Raw genomic sequence first — 14634 nt, forward strand, 5'->3', positions numbered from 1 at the left:
AGAATAAAACTAAAAAAATAAAATGGTCTTACTGAGGCCCTTGCGCATTCGCGCTGCCTTTGTCTGCGTTCCGGCACTGCAAGAAGCATTGCGATATAATTTTCTTTTTCACTTGTCAGAAGGTTCCCCACACGTTCCAGGCACCATATCAGGACAAATTATTGAAATCAGAACATGCAAACAAAAGACTGCATGTGAGCTTCCACTGCTTGTATGCAAAGCGCTATTTCCTTGATGGGAGAACCCGCAGCCGTGCATTTTGAGGGCGTCGTCATTCTGTGTACAGGCACGACCGCTTGATACAAAGCGCAAAGCGTGGTACAGGTCAAAGGCAGGGCAAGGGTGACTAACGTAGCAGGCACTGTTAGGAATAGAAAGCTACCACCAGACCCACCCTTCCGCCGCCACCTGTCTTCTGTTATGCTTTGCCCTCACATTCGTTGCCAGGATTCAAAAGAAAACATTCTACACAGGTCTATCTGGCTGGGAAAGGAATTTAAGTAGGAAAGAACGCCAACAAAAAAAAAAAGCGAAAAAAAAACACGACGGAACCTTCTTGGTTCTTACCAGGTGTGACTGCGAGCGAGTCACAACGCGTTTTTTAAGCCTTCCATTCGTCATCCGCCGGGCCACTGCTCGTAGACAGTTGATGCAAGAGGGAGGTAGGGTTTCTAGGGAGAGTATAACATTTCCTTGCGTCTGCTGAATGCGCCGTGACTCAAGTAAGAGCGTCCTGCGCGGGTGCGGCTCAGTGTCCAGCACAAGAGTTCCCTTGAAGTCAGTCTTGTCAACCCGCGCTTCGTTCCTTATTCATTTGTTTGACATCCGCTTTGTGCTGCTTCAATTTTTCGGGGAAGTGCTTGGTTTCGCCAATGTACTATGTCCAGCTCGAGCAGGGGATCTTGTATTCTAGCGTATGCTCTATTTTTTTTTCTTTCGCTACCTTCCCGGGATCAGCAGTCCGAACCGGAACGCTTGCCTCCACGAGTTTCACATAATGGAATGTGTTCGGAAACTGCACGCGAAGAGGAAACTTCTTTTCAAATTTTTCAAATGCGAAGAGCTTACAAGATACCACATTTTGGAACCAGACGCCTAACGATCCAGAAAGGCAACGCTCAGTATGGTTGCCACCTCATGTCCGCTGCCGACAATCGCTGCTACGGTAAGACGCCACCAACTCGGAAAATGTAACAATTTAGGCAATCTGCTTGAGCGCTAAGGCTTCGCCATGTCCTGTGCTATGACTGAAAAGAAAAAAATCGCTTGCGTTCTTTGCATAACAAGGCCCTCTTAAAACACAGGAAAGGAAGCAACACATTAGGGCAGGCAATGTTTTGTTCTCAGCGCTGTTCGTAATAACGTGACAAAAATTTCCGGACCCCAAGGCTGTGCATTTTCACCTGCTCATTGCCTGTACAGCTTTTCCATATTCATGGGGCGTGAACGCATGGAGAAAATTTGGTCCCTAGAAGAATTGACCCTACTTCCAGTCGTACATATTAACGTAAACAGCCACGACTGCAGTGCCACACTCTTTTTCAGCCGCATGCAACAACAAATTTCTAGATGCTTACTTAATGACCTCTGTGTGAGCTGGCTCCTCCGGACGACGATGAAGCCTTTCGTCTCCGTGCACCCGGGGTTCACAGCAAGCCTTCGCACACTGAAAAGGGAGCGGCGTTAAGTGCATGCGTGTATGTGGCACCAAAGGAGAGTTTAATACTGCTTACCGCTATACACGACGATGATAATCCGGTCTTTTGTATTCTTGCTGTAATACAGCGAAAGAACGAGGGGCCGTCGGTGTCGAGAAAACTGATGCGTCACACACACACCGCCATGTCGGCGCGGCGAAACGGCAGCAGCCAACACTTGTATGCTGCGTAGACAATGAACGACCAGCCGCTGCTTCTGCACATATTGCTGGCTTGAGTGAGACGTTCATTGCAGCATCTTGCTGCTAAGGTCGATGATGTCCAGTCTCATGTCCTAACAAGCGCGCGAAAAGGAGCGGGCGGCAAGATGGCGGCTGCGGGCAGGTCGACGCGTCACACACCGCCATGTTGGTTCGACTGAGCTAGGCTGGCTAAGCCTCTCGCGGACTGCCGTCGTAGGCGATGCAACACCAAGCGTTCTCCGAACACACTGGAGACTTCACAGGAACTGTCTGTGCAGAGCACACTGCTGCGCAAGGCTGCGACGATCCGGTGTCTTGTAACATGACAAACGGGCTTGAAGCAGAAAAAGCAGAAGCGAGCAGGCAGCGACGAGCGAGCAGGCGTCGTCACCTGCAAGTGCAGCGAACCGGCAGCTGCCACTAGGCGGCGGGCAGACACTAAGGAGTGCATAAAGGGTCTGAAGGAGTATTGAAGCCGATATACTCCTGCTTGGAAAAGTAGTAAAATCATGTGAATACTTTATTTTACTCCTCCATTTCGCGACAGCGGTAAAAAAGGAGGATTTCCTCATTTTTACTACTTAAAGTCGATTGCGCAATTTTCAATAAGGAGTTTAAAAGCGGACACAAGCTACTTATACTCCTATTTGGGCTTATTTGAGTTTGCATATGCGTGCTCATTATTGTCTTTAGGCGATTCAGTAAAGCATGCAAATGTTTCTCCGAAGTCACCGATGTATTTATGCAGCGAAACGCACGGTTAATGCGGAATCAGAGAACTCCGCAAGGACGGGAATCCGCGCAACCAATTGAAAAGGGGCGTTAGTTCCTTCGGAGCGGGCTAGAGGTCGCCACCGCAGTCACATGAAATCTCAAAGAAAACAAAAGTCGTTCGCCCGGCGCAGGGGGAGGAAGAGAGAAAAGGGAGGGCATGGAGGAAGGAAAGAACTGAGGGAGGGCGTCTTGTCGCTACTTTAGATTTTTTAGGGGCTTTAGTGGATGGATGGATGGATGGATAGGAGCGCCCCCTTTGAAACGGGGTGGTGGCAATTGCCACCATGCTCAGCTTTTCTTGTTTTTAACTTTTTTTGTTTACTGTGTTGGCAATTCTCATTAAGAATCGCCATAATCTTTACCTACGGTTTCCTACAATTCTAACCTTATGCCACATCTCTGCTTTTCAGCCACCAATCCTCCAATGGCTTTTTGCTAACTTCCACTGCAGATTTATTTACATGAACATTGTTATCTTTAAACCCTAGGGCCTCAGGAAGAGTGACTGCGCCTGCATCGACATCCGGATGGATACCACCACATTTGATTATGAGGTGTTCAATTGTTTCCACAGATCTACTCCGCAGCGCCCCCGCCCCGCTGCAGTCGGCGCATGTACTAGAGGGCGAAAAACATCTGTGCGCGCTCTCCGCCGCGACGGGCGGTCGGTGTTAACACCTAAATTGTTCTTACATCGTGGCCTAGGAGGTACGAAATCGTCCAAGGAAATGAAAAAAAGAAACAGGCCGCAATTTATTGTCCATATCCAATTTGTGATAAGCAACATAAGACGACGTGAAAGCCCTGTACCAAGTTGATAGCCAATTCACGCGCCGAAAAACGGGTAGCACCGACGAGTTCACTTCAAAGCATGCTTCGAAGCTAGAGGCTCCGCTTCAGGGCGTGCCGCCATGTTGGCTGTCTTGAGAATATGCTGCTATGGAGCATACGCTATGTGTTGGACGTCACTGTCCGATTTCTTCGACTCTTTTCGCTGCATCCGGACCACCACATCCGCATCCGGCGTTCCGAACAATCAGGTGCGGCCGCTGCGGCAGATTGTGACGCTTTTAATTGCGACACAAACTTAGAATACGGACCCAGGTCTATTCTCGCTAGGTGACGAAGGAAACATCTCCGTTAGCACCAGCGTTTGCCGTCAAGTTGTTCTCAAACTTGTTTCCGGTAATCGATTACAGAAAAATGTAATTGAATTGTCGGGAACGTAGCCGTTAAAAAATATATTAGGTTAATTAGAGAAGTGCAAGGAAATTAATTGATTACAATAAATCAGTTACTTGTAACACAAAACTCTGAGGTGCCCCAAGTGGCTTAAGATAAGATAAGATAAACTTTATTTTCCATCAAAAAAGATGGGGGGGGGGGGAGACGGGGCTAGAAGCTGCGACCACAGCTTCACTGGTCCCCGCCCCTCTACATGAAAGCGACAGGTGGCACTTGGCAGCAAAACACTAGAGAAAAACAGCGCTTGCAGACAAAGGACCAGAACAAGAAGGACACACAACTGCGCAGTTGTGTGTCCTTCTTGTTCTGGTCCTTTGTCTGCAAGCGCTGTTTTTCTCAAGATCTACCCCAACCAACTCGCCCAGCAACACACCTTGCTCAAGCAAAACACTAAACAAGAAAAGCATATCAGAAGAACAGTCGTTTTGACACGGTAAAAAGTAGAAATGCCTATGCTAACAATACATGGCAAGAAAATATGATACTATGCAAATCTAAGGAAAGTAAATTTACGCCATCACAAACAATGATGACTCACCATTCAATATAGCAGTGCACTTGCATTTGAACATGGTTACCTAAAAAGAAATACATCAGATTTCAGGACTGACAACAACACATCTGTTTATGAATTATACAATATTAACTGCTGTTACATACAGTTTGCGTTTTATTGAAGAAAAATATTCTTAAGCTGCCTAAAATTCAGCGCTAAAATGTCTACATCTTTAGACAAACAGGAGTTTAAGACCGAATGAATGCGGCGTTTTAGGGTTTGTGCAGCGTAATTTGTTCTGCAGGAACCAACTTTCCAGTATTCGGGACGAACTTCTTTCTGATGGGCGGCAGGCTCCCATCAGAAATGTCAGGATGCGGGTTCGATCCCGGCCGCGGCGGTTGAATTTCTTTGGAGGAGAAATTCTAGAGGTCCGTGTACTGTGCGATGTCAGTGCCCGTTAAAGAACCCCAGGTGGTCGAAATTTCCGGAGCCCTCCACTACGGCGTCTCTGATAGCCTGAGTCGCTCTGGGACGTTAAACCCCATAAACCGAAAACCAGAAATGTCAGGATGGCTCACCTGTGTGTGCAGCAGCTGTGGGCAGCGGCCGATGGAGGGTGGCCCGTGTCTTCCTCCCGCGCGGGGCTTCCTGCTTCCCCTGGGCACGGGCATCACGTTCGGCTTCGGCTGCGCCTACCTGCTGCTGAGCGTGCTCTCCCTGGACCAGGGCGTGGCTCCGTGGCTCGCCTCCCGGAGGCCACCTTCTCTCCTCCCGGCGGGGGGTCCGCACGCCGACCACTGGGAGGACGAGGACCCGCCGGCGCCCGACAGGCCGCTCGGAGCCCACGCCCCGGACGACGAGTTCCACCACAGCGGTATGTCTTCCATGCGCCTGGCACTCGGAGGATTTCATATATTTATTGCTCTTTGTTGCTTCACAAATGTGCGCAAACACTGCTTGGACCCACAGCCGACGGCTAGTAATGGGTCCAATAGAAAAAGGTATACAAGCATGCAGGCAACAATATACCAAAATAAAGACAGAGTAAGTTAGTATACAGAAAGCAATACATTACTCTCAACACTTGTAAGAGCATCAACAAAAGAAACACATACATTACAGATTATATAAATTAAAACTTACAGATCAAACAAAACGCGCAGAACTTACACAAGAATTAAGGCATCACAAAAAGCTAGGAGAAAATAGCTAGTAAGTCTTTTCAAAGCATCACAATGGTACAACACACGAGAAGAGTATAAACAGTGTTCGGTACAAACTTTTTAATTACGAAGCTTTTTACAATAGATGCAAGTGTACAGTCATATATATATATATATATATATATATATATATATATATATATATATATATATATATATATATATATTGGTCAAATGTTTAGGGGAATCCCCCAAGGTGGAGTAGATTTGTAATAAGGGAGTAATTACTCATTGGCATCCACCCAAGCGCAGCCATACGGCTACAAAGGAAAGCTATACAGCTTTCTCAGAAACTTCGTAGTTAAAGAAAAATTCGTCCTGGTCCGGGGTTCGAACCCGGAACCACCGCCACACCGGAGCAGTCGCTCTACCAATTGAGCTAACCGGGACGGCAAGCGCATGGTAGGGCGAGAGCGAATTGATCAGTAACTCGAAGTGGGAAGAGTGTTGGTCAAATGTTTAGGGGAATCCCCCAAGGTGGAGTAGATTTGTAATAAGGGAGTAATTACTCATTGGCATCCACCCAAGCGCAGCCATACGGCTACAAAGGAAAGCTATACAGCTTTCTCAGAAACTTCGTAGTTGGTCAAATGTTTAGGGGAATCCCCCAAGGTGGAGTAGATTTGTAATAAGGGAGTAATTACTCATTGGCATCCACCCAAGCGCAGCCATACGGCTACAAAGGAAAGCTATACAGCTTTCTCAGAAACTTCTGAGAAAGCTGTATAGCTTTCCTTTGTAGCCGTATGGCTGCGCTTGGGTGGATGCCAATGAGTAATTACTCCCTTATTATATATATATATATATATATATATATATATATATATATATATATATATATATATATATATATATATATATATATATATATATATAAGTTGCGAAAGCGTGAAGTACTAGACTGCTCCATAAACCTTTTAAAAATAACAATTGAGCACTTCAAAAAGACGTTGGCATCACTAACACTAGAGGAGAGGCGGGTGCGTCAAAGCATGATACTCTCAACATCCCAGGTAAATGAGCTTGAGGTCTTCAAGTCTAACAAAACTCAGCAAATTTGGACGAAAAAACTTACTAAATTTTCCCGTGATGGCATCCTTGTCGAGGATTGTATAGAGCTCACAATGCCATTACAACTAGCAAGCCACATACCCACACCCGACAATTACAAGGAAACCGTAAACCAACATCCAATCACATTAGTCCGAACACCCGAAGAGCCACACCTTCCGGAAAATATAATTAACCTGTCAAGCTCGCAGCTCACCCCCGAGGAAAAGTCACTGCTGTCGCGTGGCCTAAAATTCTGCCCAAGCCATAGCAAGTATAACGAGTACAAGTTACTCCAGGATCTAGATAACTTTTCGCGAACTCTCAGATTACGGGAATATTTCTTCGACAAACCGAACACAAATAATGTGCGGTACCCCCAATCTCAGGAACAGTGGACACCCAAAACTGGTAGGGACAGACATCTAGACCTATATATAAAAGCGGTACAAAAGGAGATTCTTCAAGCTTTTGGGACACGAAAATCTGGGCCACCTAACCTCACAAAAAAAGAGCGTAACGCCTTAGGCTCACTTAGCAAACGAACCGACATTGTCATTAAGCCCGCCGACAATGGTGGAGGCATAGTTATTTTAGACACAGATAACTACATTCAGGAGGGCAACCGCCAGCTCAACAACCCAGAATTCTATACTAAACTCCCATCAGACCCGACCGCTAAGCAAAAGAACATCGTAGAGCAAACTATAAAAAAACTAACAGATGAAGGTGAATTACCACCGCGAGTAGGTAAAGCGCTCACGCCAAGAAATTCCTCCGCGGGGCGCTTCTACATGCTTCCGAAAATACACAAACAGAATCATCCAGGGAGACCGATTGTATCTGGTATTGGCACGAAACAGAACCGATCTCAGAGTATATCGATTCGCTCATCAAACATATACCTCCGAAACATCCATCTTACATACGCGACACTAATCACTTCCTGAAAGAATTATCGAATGTCACCTTCCCTCAAGGCGCTTTCCTAGCTACCCTGGATGTGGTATCACTTTACACTAACATCCCACATGACGACGGAATTCAGGCAATGGTTGGATCATATAAAGAATACAAAATTCTAGACACCCCTAGTCCAAGTGCCGTCGAGACACTTGCAAATTTGGTCCTTAAACTTAACACCTTTGAGTTCAACAACTCATATCATCTTCAAACTAGCGGTACAGCTATGGGCACAAAAATGGCTCCAAATTACGCCAACATATTTATGAACAAAATTGAATCAGACTTTCTGTCCTCATATCCAACAAAACCAGCTTTTTACAAACGCTTTCTGGATGACATATTCATAGTTTGGACAGAAACCGAAGACCAACTCATCCATTTTATCGCCGCATTCAACAAAATCCATCCCAATATCTCTTTCACACACACCTACTCAACCAATAAAATTAACTTCCTGGATGTTCTGGTTCGAGTAGAAGGAAGTACATTAATCACTAGTGTCTATAAAAAACCCACAGACAGACAACAGTATCTTCATTTCAACAGCTGCCACCCACGCCACTGAAAAACTTCAATCCGATACTCACAGGCCATCAGATTCAAACGAATTTGCTCACGATCGGAAGATTTTCACGAAAATGCTAATCGCATGCGGGACACTCTAAAAAAACAACATTACCCGTCTTCTATAATCAACGATGCCATTAAAAAGGCAGAAGCAACTAATATTAATCATGTCATTAAGGAATCTCAGCCATCATCACAGCGCTGTAATCTCATACTAACCTTCACAAATAATCTCCCGAATATTAACAACATCCTAAAAAACACTTTAATATCATAGAACAGAGTGACCGTCTTTCAAATATTTTCACAACTGTCCCCCAAGTAACATATAGGAGACCAAAAAATCTGCAAAACCATGTTGTCCATTCGACAGTCAATAAACCGAGAGCTGTAGGTTGCACACCATGCAAAAAAAGCCGATGTCAAGTCTGCAAACACATGGAAACCACGGCACTGGCTAAAAGCACCCATTCAAATTTCAAGCATTCTATCCGGGAAGACCTGAATTGCGATTCCAGCAACGTGGTTTACATGCTCGAGTGTGGCGACTGTCGAATGCAATACATAGGCCAAATAGACAATTCCATCCGTTTCAGATTTAATAACCACCGCTCATATACCCAATCCCTCCCCAACCTCCCTCTTTCGAAACACCTCCGCGAGAAAAGTCACGAGTTTGACAAACTTAAAGTAACAATACTACAGAGTGGCTTCAAAAACACTCGTGAGCGCGAGCAACGAGACTCATATTTTATTTTTAAATTTAACACAGTGCAAAATGGCATTAATGAAACTTACGGCACCCTCACCTCTCTTCCGAGGTCAGGGGCCTACGAAATTAAACAAAGCAGCACTGACTAAGTCGTCTGAGATCATACCCCTTTCTGCATGCCACACCTGTGCCACACCTGTGCCGTTCCCCTCCCCCGGGTGTGCTCACCTTGTGGTCACGCGAATGCCACACAATTTCTTTTTTTATTTATTTTTTTCCTTTTTAATTTTACTATGTAAGCTCACAGTTTTTATATTTTTTATATTTTTTTTACATTCCTTCCAATCCTTCCCCTCAACCAGGGGTGGGTGCACTATTTCTGGGTGCGAAGAAAAAGCACTGCTTTAAAGGTTTTCTTTTACCTATTTCACTTTTTTTTCCGAGGTTTCTTCCTTGCTCTTTTCATTTTTTTTGTTGTTGTCTGCTCTCTCTGTTGGAGGGTCATATTGATACAGCTTAGAAGTGGACGAAGAAGAAGTGCTCCGCCATCTCGCTTGTGACGAGGAAGAAGTGTCTCGCCTGCTTGCTGGTGACCGCTCGGCAGACTGGAACAGTTCTTGTGTATCTAACGGTGTGCCGTGTAATATTCGTGACAAATCTGGTGGAGGTGCTGGGTACGCTTCCAGACCCGTGTAGGCTACCGACCAATACGGATCTAACCCTAGTTCACCAGCGCCGCGGCCGCCGCCTCCGTGGAGCGTCCCCTGAATTTGGACTCCTTCCGGCTGCAACCAGGGCGACGCAACCCCGGCCTTCGGAGGCACCAGCTGCCATGGCAACTGAGACCACGCTCCTGGCGCACATCCTCTGTCATCAGCCACGAACACCCTCGTCGTTTCATGGCGACGTGTTCGAGGACGCCCAGGATTGGCTCGAGATCTTCGAACCCGTTACAACGGCTGGAGTGACAACCGTAAGCTCCACAATGTCTATTTTGCACTTGAAGAGTCGGCTCGGACATGGTTCGAAAACCATGAAGCTTCGTTTACGTCCTGGGAAGCTTTCTGCCGCAATTTTAAAGCCACTTTACCGAATGCAGACCGTCGAGAGCGAGCAGAAGCTGCGTTACACTCGCGCAACCAGCGCCACAACGAGAGTGTACGCATGTACTGCGAGGACATGACTCGCCTTTTTAAGCGCGCGGATCCCAACATGACAGAAGACAAGAAGCTTCGCCACCTTATGCGGGGTGTCAAGCAAGAGCTCTTCGCAGGACTCGTGCGCAGCCCACCAAGCACTGTGGCAGAGTTCCTCACCGAGGCGGCAACTATGGAGAAGACGCTGGAACAGCGAGCCCGCCAGTACAATCGCGACGTCAACACCTTCGGGCCTGATCCCATCTCCATGCCTCCCGGAATCGACGCGGCCTTTCTACGCGAGCTGGTCCGATCTGTCGTCAGAGAGGAACTGCAGGCCTTCCGTACGCCGTCCGAGACGCCATCTTTCACGCCACTGAGCGAAGTCATCCGGGACGAGGTGCGCCTGGCAGCACAACAGCACCATATTTCCGAGGTTCCTCGCCAGCCTGATGCAAGGCCCACGTATGCGTCCGTCCTGCGCCAGGCCCCTGGGTACGACGTCACTGCCGCGACTCCAGCAGTGCTCTCGTCGAGCTCCCCTCGTGGTGACGCTCCGCCAGCCTATCAGCGACCGCGAAAGAGTGAAGTGTGGCGTGCCCCGGATCGTCGGCCCCTCTGCTATCACTGTGGCGGGGCGGGTCACCTCTACAGGGCGTGCCCATACCGCCGCGTGGGCCTGCGTGGTTTCGCGCCGGACGACCCGTGCCCTCAGAACGGGGAACGACCGCAGGAGATAGCATTCCATCTGTCGTCGCGCCAGAACCACATCACGTCAGGCCACCAGGAGGCTCGATCACCGTCGCCGAGACGCTACCGTTCTCCAAGCCCCCGTCAAGCCGCAGGCTACTCCGGACGCCGTTCTCCCAGTCCACGCCGGGAAAACTGATTCCAGCGGCCTCTGGAGGCAAGGCCGCTGATGCCGGGACTTGTGAAGATCCTCCTGCGCCACTACCACGCGACGATGTTTCTCCGGGAGCGAGTAGCGACAGCATCCGACGCGCTACCTCCGATTTGTGCGTCAAAATTGACGGAATCGACGTGACCGCTTTGCTGGATACTGGTGCCGACTATTGTCATGTGCCTGGCCCTTGCCTTACAACTGAAGAAAGTATTGACGGGGTGGTCGGGGCCTAACATTCGCACTGCTGGGGGTCACCTGATTATCCCCGCCGGCAGGTGCACAGCTCGTGTCGATATCCGTGGTTTTGTGTACGTCGGTGAATTTGTAGTCCTCCGTGAGTGTTCGAGGGACTTGATCCTCGGTCTCGACTTTCTCCACACGAACGGTGCTGTCATTGACCTGCACGAAGCACGGGTCACGTTCTCGACTAAACGGGCCGTGGCGCGCACTGACACAGACGACTCACGCTTCACTGCTCTGCGACTTGTTGACGACGACGTAATGGTGCCACCCCGGTCCAGTGTGCTAGTTCTCGTAAGGAACGATTTATTCCACGACTACGAAGGTGTCGCTGATAGCCACGTACCCCTGCTGCTCGAGAAGGGAGTAGCCGTCGCTCGCGGGCTCGTCCAACTACAAGACGGTTGTGCTAGTGTGCTCCTTACAAATTTTGCCAACGAGTTGCAGCACCTCGCCAAGGGCACGGCTGTCGCCTTCCTGCATGACTTCGCCTTGGTGCCTCAAGTGTGCGCCCTGGAGACAAGCCCTCAAGACCAGGCTCCACCATGTCCTGTCCTTCCGTCCGTCAGAATCAATCCGGATTTGGCGCCTGAGCAGAAGGCTCTCCTCTCGGCGCTTATAACCGACTTCGCGGATTGTTTTGCCACAAGCTCCAGGGTCGGTCGTACGCCTGTCGCAAACATCGCATCATCACCGACGAGACTACACCACCCGTATGCCAGCGCCCATACCGCGTTTCTTCGACGGAACGCGAAGCCATTAAAAGGCAAGTGGACGAAATGCTCGCCGACGATGTCATTCAACCGTCGACAAGCCCATGGGCATCACCGGTGGTCCTCGTGAAAAAGAAAGACAACACCTTGAGATTTTGTGTTGATTACCGCAAACTGAACAACGTGACCAAAAAGGACGTTTACCCGCTCCCCAGGATTGATGATGCACTCGACAGACTACGTGATGCCAGGTTCTTTTCCTCTTTAGATCTCAAAAGCGGCTACTGGCAGATAGAGGTGGACGAGCGAGACCGCGAGAAAACTGCTTTCGTGACGCCTGATGGTCTATACGAATTTAAGGTGCTCCCGTTTGGACTGTGCTCAGCGTCGGCGACTTTCCAGCGCATGATGGACACTCAAGTGGCTCAAGTGGCAGACGTGCCTCGTATACCTGGACGATGTCGTCATTTTCTCGCCCACCTTCGAGCAACACTTGGAGCGGTTGCGCACAGTGCTCCGGGCGCTCCAATGTGCGCAACTTACGATCAAGCCTGAGAAATGCTATTTCGGTTTTGAGGAGCTTCGGTTCCTCGGCCATGTTGTCAGCGCGCGCGGTGTTCTCCCAGATCCCGACAAGACCGCTGCTGTCTCCAGTTTCCCGCGTCCCACTGACAAAAAGACTCTTCGACGTTTTTTGGGACTGTGCTCTTACTATCGACGATTCGTTCAAGATTTTTCCAAAATAGCTGAACCCTTAACAGCGCTGACCAGAGACGACACACCTTTCTTGTGGGGAAGCGACCAAGAGGATGCTTTCGTGGAGCTCCGCCATCGCCTGCAACGTCCACCGATACTCGCCCATTGCGATGACGCCGCAGCAACCGACATACACACTGATGCTAGCAACGTAGGCCTTGGGGCGGTCCTGGTACAGTGGCAGGATGGCGCCGAACGAGTCATCGCTTACGCAAGCCGTACACTTTCGCGCTCGGAATGCAACTATTCAACGACTGAGAAAGAATGTCTTGCGGTAGTCTGGGCCATCAGTAAGTTCCGCCCATACCTTTACGGAAGACTCTTTCGCGTTGTCAGCGATCACCACTCGTTATGCTGGCTGGCTGGCCAGCCTAAAAGATCCATCTGGGCGGTTGGCGAGGTGGAGCCTCCGTTTGCAGGAGTACGACGTAACGGTCGTGTACAAGTCGGGGCGGAAGCACCAAGATGCGGATTGTTGATCACGCGCGCCAGTGGACCTGGCTTCCCCGGAAATCACTGGACTTCTCTTTCCTTGGTGCTGTTAGCGCAACCGATATGGCGCAGCTTCAAAGGGAGGACCCAGAGTTAGCGCCGCTCATCGCGTACCTGGAAGGCTGCGATGGTCCCCGCGTTCCTCGTGTTTTTCTTCGTGGGCTCAAATCTTTACTCTGCAGAACGGCGTCCTCTACAAGCGCAACTTTGAGAGCAACACCGCAACATTTCTGCTCGTAGTCCCGTCCCAGTTGCGACCTGATATCTTGAGCGCTTGCCACGACGAACCATCTGCCGGCCACCTGGGGGTCAGTCGTACCTTAGCGCGGATTCGGCAGATGTACTACTGGCCCAGATTACTTCCATCAGTGCGGACATACGTCAAAACCTGTCGTGACTGCCAGCGCCGTAAGTCTCCTCCCTTAAAACCCGCAGGATTTCTTCATCCCATAGCGCCTCCGAAGACGCCTTTCCAACAAGTGGGAATGGACCTACTCGGCCCTTTCCCGAAGTCATCCACTGGAAAACGTTGGATTGCTGTCGCGACGGATTATTTGACGCGGTAAGCTGAGACAACGGCGCTTGCAAACGGAACAGCTGTCGAAGTAGCTACGTTTTTTGTACACAACATCGTGCTGCGCCATGGGGCTCCGGCGGTTATCATTACTGACCGTGGAGCTGCTTTCACGGCCCGCTTGACTCAGGCAGTCCTAGATCTGACCCACACCAGCCATAGGCGTACAACAGCGGACCACCCACAGACAAATGGTTTGGTGGAGCGCCTTAACAGAACCCTGGCCGACATGCTCTCCATGTATGTGGATGTGGAGCATAAAACGTGGGACCAAATTCTCCCATACGTAACGTTCGCTTACAATACGGCCCTGCAGGAGACAACGCGGCTCACGCCCTTCCAGCTTGTCTTCGGTCGTCCAGTTGTTACTTCGTTGGATGCCATGTTGCCCGTCGACCCTCAATGTGACCTAGAGCCAGATCTTGACGTCGCCACTTTCGTTCAGCGGGCTGAAGAAGCACGTCAACTGGCCAGGCAGCGAATACACCGTCAAGAGCACGTCGACGCTGACCGCTACAATCTCGGACGGCGATTTGTTACGTATGAACCAGGCGACCATGTGTGGGTTTGGACACCAGTTCGTCGCCGTGGGTTGTCCGAAAAATTACTGCACCCATACTTCGGACCTTACCGAGTTCTTCGCCGCATTAGCGACGTGACGTACGAAGTTTCACCGACAACCCCAGGCCGCCCATCGCGCAGACCACCGCATCCGGATGTTGTGCACGTCGTTCGTATGAAGCCGTACTACGACCGTCCTGCTGATTGTACTTTGAGTGCCACCGGTTCTGTGTCGTGATAGCTGTGTTTAACTTTCCGTGTCCAACCCATTTTCCCCTCCATGAAAGCGGCCCGCATCGAGGCGATGCTGCAGAGGAGGGAG

At 49.5% G+C, this 14634-nt stretch overlaps 1 protein-coding gene across 17 annotated transcripts in view; it reads left to right on the forward strand.

The window, feature by feature from the left end:
• LOC149345259 (glycoprotein-N-acetylgalactosamine 3-beta-galactosyltransferase 1-like) overlaps positions 1-14634 on the forward strand; it is a 229092-nt gene that overhangs the window by 186003 nt on the left and 28455 nt on the right. For 9 of the 17 annotated variants that reach the window (XM_089546533.1, XM_089546540.1, XM_089546534.1 and 6 more), the window contains one exon: positions 5012-5292. In XM_089546533.1, the coding sequence (XP_089402659.1) occupies positions 5028-5292 (265 nt within the window). In that variant the 5' untranslated portion in view covers positions 5012-5027. Of the gene's footprint in view, positions 1-5008; positions 5293-14634 lie in introns of all 17 variants that reach the window. The other 8 variants (XM_089546531.1, XM_089546532.1, XM_089546542.1 and 5 more) reach the window with 1 other exon arrangement.

This window comes from Amblyomma mixtum, chromosome 5, assembly GCF_055824585.1.
Source record: "Amblyomma mixtum isolate Tamu chromosome 5, ASM5582458v1, whole genome shotgun sequence".
Lineage (NCBI taxonomy): Eukaryota > Metazoa > Arthropoda > Arachnida > Ixodida > Ixodidae > Amblyomma > Amblyomma mixtum.